The sequence below is a fragment of the Tupaia chinensis genome, unplaced genomic scaffold, assembly GCF_000334495.1.
Source record: "Tupaia chinensis unplaced genomic scaffold, TupChi_1.0 Scaffold000226_1, whole genome shotgun sequence".
Taxonomy (NCBI): domain Eukaryota; kingdom Metazoa; phylum Chordata; class Mammalia; order Scandentia; family Tupaiidae; genus Tupaia; species Tupaia belangeri.
Window position 1 is genome coordinate 1088818 of NW_006159701.1, and position 4739 is coordinate 1093556.

The 4739-nt window shown below is 42.6% G+C and overlaps 1 protein-coding gene across 3 annotated transcripts in view; it reads left to right on the plus strand.

Annotated features, from left to right (window-relative positions):
* MYO18B (myosin XVIIIB) overlaps positions 1 to 4739 on the plus strand; it is a 305047-nt gene that overhangs the window by 138559 nt on the left and 161749 nt on the right. For all 3 annotated transcript variants that reach the window (XM_006147864.2, XM_006147865.1, XM_006147866.1), the window contains one exon: positions 71 to 160. In XM_006147864.2, the coding sequence (XP_006147926.1) occupies positions 71 to 160 (90 nt within the window). The remainder of the gene's footprint in view (positions 1 to 70; positions 161 to 4739) is intronic.

The following is a 4739-nucleotide window of genomic DNA, read 5'->3' on the forward strand; positions in this document are numbered from 1 at the left end:
CGCTCTTAACACAAGTACAATGTACTCCTCTGATCCAGGATGGCTTCTATTAAGGTGTCTGATTTTGCAGGAGGTGCTCACAACGCTGAAACGGAAACTAGAGAAGTCAGAGAAGTTGCGGAATGAACTCCGGCAGAACACAGACCTGCTAGAGAGCAAGGTATCTGCATCCCTCTCCCTATGTGGATTAAGTCTATTGAGAAAGAGTGATGATGTGCCTAGCACCATGCTAATGGCTTTAGCAGCATCCTCAGAATAACCTATGGGCTACGAGGTGTTACTGTACCTATTTCACAGAGGAGGAAACAGGCTTTGAGCTATCAGGTGTCTCCCCAAGGTTACACACAAATGTAGAGGTGCAATTCAAACTCACGTCATCTAAATAAGTTGCAAAAGCACAAATATCCATAATAAGAAAATGATTAATTTAACTCTATTAAAGTAATGAATTTCTGTTTATCAGAGCCTAAAATGAAGAGACACTACATACTTGGAGTTGAAATTTGCAACATGTATAACTGGTGAAGGGTATCCAGTATGTGTAATAAAACCTTCCTCTAATCAATTGGAGAAAGACAAATACTCCAATAGAATACACACACACACACACACACACACATACACACACACACATATAGATATGGTCTAAAAATGTACACAAGTAGTTCCTAAGAAGAGGACTCTTGTTTTAAGAGTTCAAATATTCAGGAATTCAAATGGCCAAGAGGGGCATGAGAAGACACTCAACCTACCTTCCCAGCAATGAGGAAATGCAAATTAACACCATAACTGGAGCCATTTCACGCTTCAGATCGGCCAAACGGAAAAGTCTAATGCAGCTATGTGTTGGCGAGGACCATAGCGGTGGGAACTCTTGTAAACCGCTGATGGGAAGGTAAATTGGTCTCACCACTCTTGAGCAGCTTGGCATTATTTATGAAAGCTGAAGCTGTCCATGGTCTAAAGCCAGCAACATTTTTTTTAAAAAAAGAACTATTTATTTATTTATTCTCATTGTTTTTTAAATTTGACGAGAGAGAGAGAGAGAGAGAGAGAGAGAGAGAGAGAGAGAATGTGAGAGAGCAAGCTGCCAGGTCTGGGATTCTAACTGCAATTAGTCATGTGGGAGTCCCAGCGCCTTAACCACCATACCACTTGCTGGCACTGGTATGCCCTCTAGGCATATGTGCTAAAAAATCTGATGCCCAGGAATATAAAAAGAGAACACATTCACAGCAACAGAGATCATCGTATTGATGGAGTATAAACACCCAAATGGGAGTTAAGAGGAGAAAGGATAAACACTTTCTGTTATATCAAGAACTGACTTCCTAAAAGTGACAATGAATAAAGAGGCAGGTCAATTATGGCTCACACACCCAGTTCACCACCTGCCTTTTGTAAATAAAGTTTTATTGGAACACAGCCATGTCAATTCATTCATGTGTTGTGGGTAGTAGCTGCTACAGTGGCCTGCAAAGACCAAAATATTTACTAACTGGGTATTTACAGAAAGTTTCCTGATCCTTAAGCAAGAGATATATGTATCAGCATGGATTGCCTTTGCATACATGATGCCAAGGGCAAAGGATGAAGTTACAGAAGAAGACCAGACCTGAGTATCTAGCAGTTCTTTCTTTTTTTCAGTGGGATATGTGACTAGGAAACTCAACCTGTGATTCAGCATCACTTGAACAACATAGCATGGTTCAGCCACTGAATCAGCCTCATTCTTTTTTATTTTCTTTTCCTCTTCTTCTTTTTTTTTTTTTTTTCATTACCAGAGGGCATGTGCATTCCCTGGCTAGAAAGTGAAGAAAAGGGAGAAAGCATCCCTAAAGGGGCATGGTCACACTGCAATCCCTTCTCTAGCTTTCCTTCCTGTTGAGATTTTGGAAAGGCACACATATGCCTGGCATGTTGTTCAAGCTGCCAGGGCCAGGATTTGAACCATGGCCAACCATGTAAGATATAGCTCCTTTAATCACTAGGCTGCTGCAGGGATGTATGCCTATAAGGTTATCTTGCAAACACATTTATGAGAATAACACCAAACTAAGAGCCATGGTTACCTGGGCTATGGAAGACACAAGTGATCAGAGATGCTATGTTGGATGTGTGTTTGTGACTGCATGACCCATGTTTTCTCTCTTCAGTTGGGTGTTGAGTTCATGGTTTGGAAATAAGGACATGAACCAGATAGATTCTGTCCTCAAGAAGACCACTTTGAGATACACATGATCAAATTTCTATGACTTAGCGTATACACAGTCAGTGGGTAGACCAAAGGGGAGCTGTTGGAGGAAAATCTACTGTTTGGCTTAGACCTTCAGGGCAGGGCTTAGGATGAAGCAAATAAAGCACTCATTGGGGCATGCAATGTAAATGATCTCCAAAACTCTCAGCAAAATAAATAACATGTTAATGCAATGTCTTCAAAGATCTGAAGTCATGCAAAGAAATGTATTATGAGCAAATGCTGAACTTTTAAAGACATGACTTGTGGACTCTTAACTTCGGTGAGGCCAATGAGGGTGGGATGCTGCTGTGCACGATGAGATGCCACCATTAAAAGTTTGATATTTTAGGGTTTGGCAGGTGGTGTAGTAGTTAAGGTACTGGATTCTCACATGGCTAACTGTGGTTTGAGTCTTGGACTTGGTGGCTTGAAACTCATGTGGGGTGCATTGGCATGCATGCCAAAAATCTTGAGAGGAGAATGGAGGAGAAGGGATTGCAGTGTGGCCATCCTCCCTGGGAGATGATTGATTTCTTGCTTTCTCTTTGTCCATTTGGTGAGTGCATGTACCTTATGGCAGAAATTGCTCCAAAATTTTTTTGATATTATATTCATCATTTTATTTTTTTGCAATTAATTGAGGTTTTAAAATCATTGCATTAAAATATTATTTATCTTGATTTTGGAGTTTTTTAAACACTCCCTCCCCCCTTAAGTTTTGCACCCTATGTGAGTATTTTACTTGCCTGTTTTAGTCCTGGTTGTATTTTTTCCATGACCCCCTGGGTGCCTTGTGGTATCTGGTCAAAGCTCAAATGGAACCTATTTATTTACCCAATCAACATGTATGTCTGAGCACTTCTCCTGTGTTAGGCACCCCACCAAACATCTTGTATACAGCAAGAGACCAGGTAAAGTTCCTGCCCTCACAAGGTCTCTAGGCCAATAGAGGGAGACAGATCACAGGCAAAACAGTTTCAGACTGTGACATGCTATAGATATAAAGCATTAGGGGGTGACAGCAATGGGAGGCCAGGTTGAAGCCCTTTTTTCAAGGAAGCCCTTTGGTCAAGGAAGCCTTTTGTGGAAGGGGATGTTTGATTCTGTTAGGTTGTTGGGTGAGTCATGACGTATTTTGCTGTGTTTTTCTATGCAAAAATGCATCACATGTGGATCTGGGAGAAAGAGTAGAAATGGCAAGTGCAAAAGTCTTGAGGCAGTGTGAGGTCATACTGGTCAGTCCAGAGCCAAATTAAATCCTTCTACACCTACACAGACCTGGTGTTATGATTACTGATAATATCATTTGGTTTGGTGGATGGGTGACAGGAACTGTAATTAGATTTATGATGAAACCAACAGAACACAACCACTTCTCATGTCGACTGTCTGAGCTGAGCTCAGCTGGCTTGTGTATCGGGGGTGGAATTAAATGCAGGAGGACCTGTGTCTTTTCTGCCTCTGCTCATCCTCACAGTGAGATTGTGTCCATTCTTGAAGGATACAACCCTCCAAAGGGTTCTCTGTCTGCTTAACCTACACCCATTTCCATAGCCACCTAAATGTGTCAACCGTGGTGTTGGCTACGGAGAAGGAAGAAATGGGAGGTCCTTGCAGGGATGGTCACGTCCGCATGGAGAGTTAGGAGAAGCTGCGCTGAAATGCTGCACCCTGAGCCCATGTGCCTCTTAGGGGAAAGACTAAGAGGCGGCGAGGAAATGACACACAAGCCCTCATGGTCTCCTTGATGTCTCTAGAGTAAGATGCCTGACCTTTCTTGCTGGAAGCAGAGCCACAAAAGTGAAAAACTGGAGCGCTGTGGGCTGGTTGGGAATATCAGTGACTTCCCTGTAGAGATTTCTTCCCACTGGGCTGACATTTGTTGTAGTAATTAATCACGAGCTGTCAGATTGGACGTGGGGCTGTATAATGCATCTGCTAGTAAGGGAGATTTGGAGGGATGAGATGAACATCCTTAGCCTCCAAAGCTAGAGCTTATGGGACCTTTGGAGGAGGAAGGGAGGAAGCTCAGGTTTCGGAGACCTGAATCAGTCGAACGAGTGCTGGCACCTGCAGAACATCGCATTTTGTGTATATCACAAATAGTTACAAAAGAACATATGGAGCCTTGGAAAAATTAAGATACGATTTTAAATCAAGAAAATAAGAGCAGATAGAAGTTGAAGAGTGTAGGAATACAGGGAGAGTTAGAAAACGGGAATCTACCATTGGCCTTAGACTCCCTTTCACTTGGCAGTGTTTGCCTGTGTTGACCCCTCTGCCTGGAACACCTTCTCCATCCTCTTCACCTGGTTCTACCTCTTTGCCTCTTTCCACTCAGTTTTAGGTGGTCCTTCCTCTAAGAAGCCTTCTTTGGCACTTTAAGAGTGGATTAGGATCCAGTTATGTACTATTTCACTGACCTTGTGCTGCTGCTTAAAGCACCGATCAGCTGTTCTCTAATGACTTCCTGTGTGCCTGTGTTCCAAACCTGAGGGCA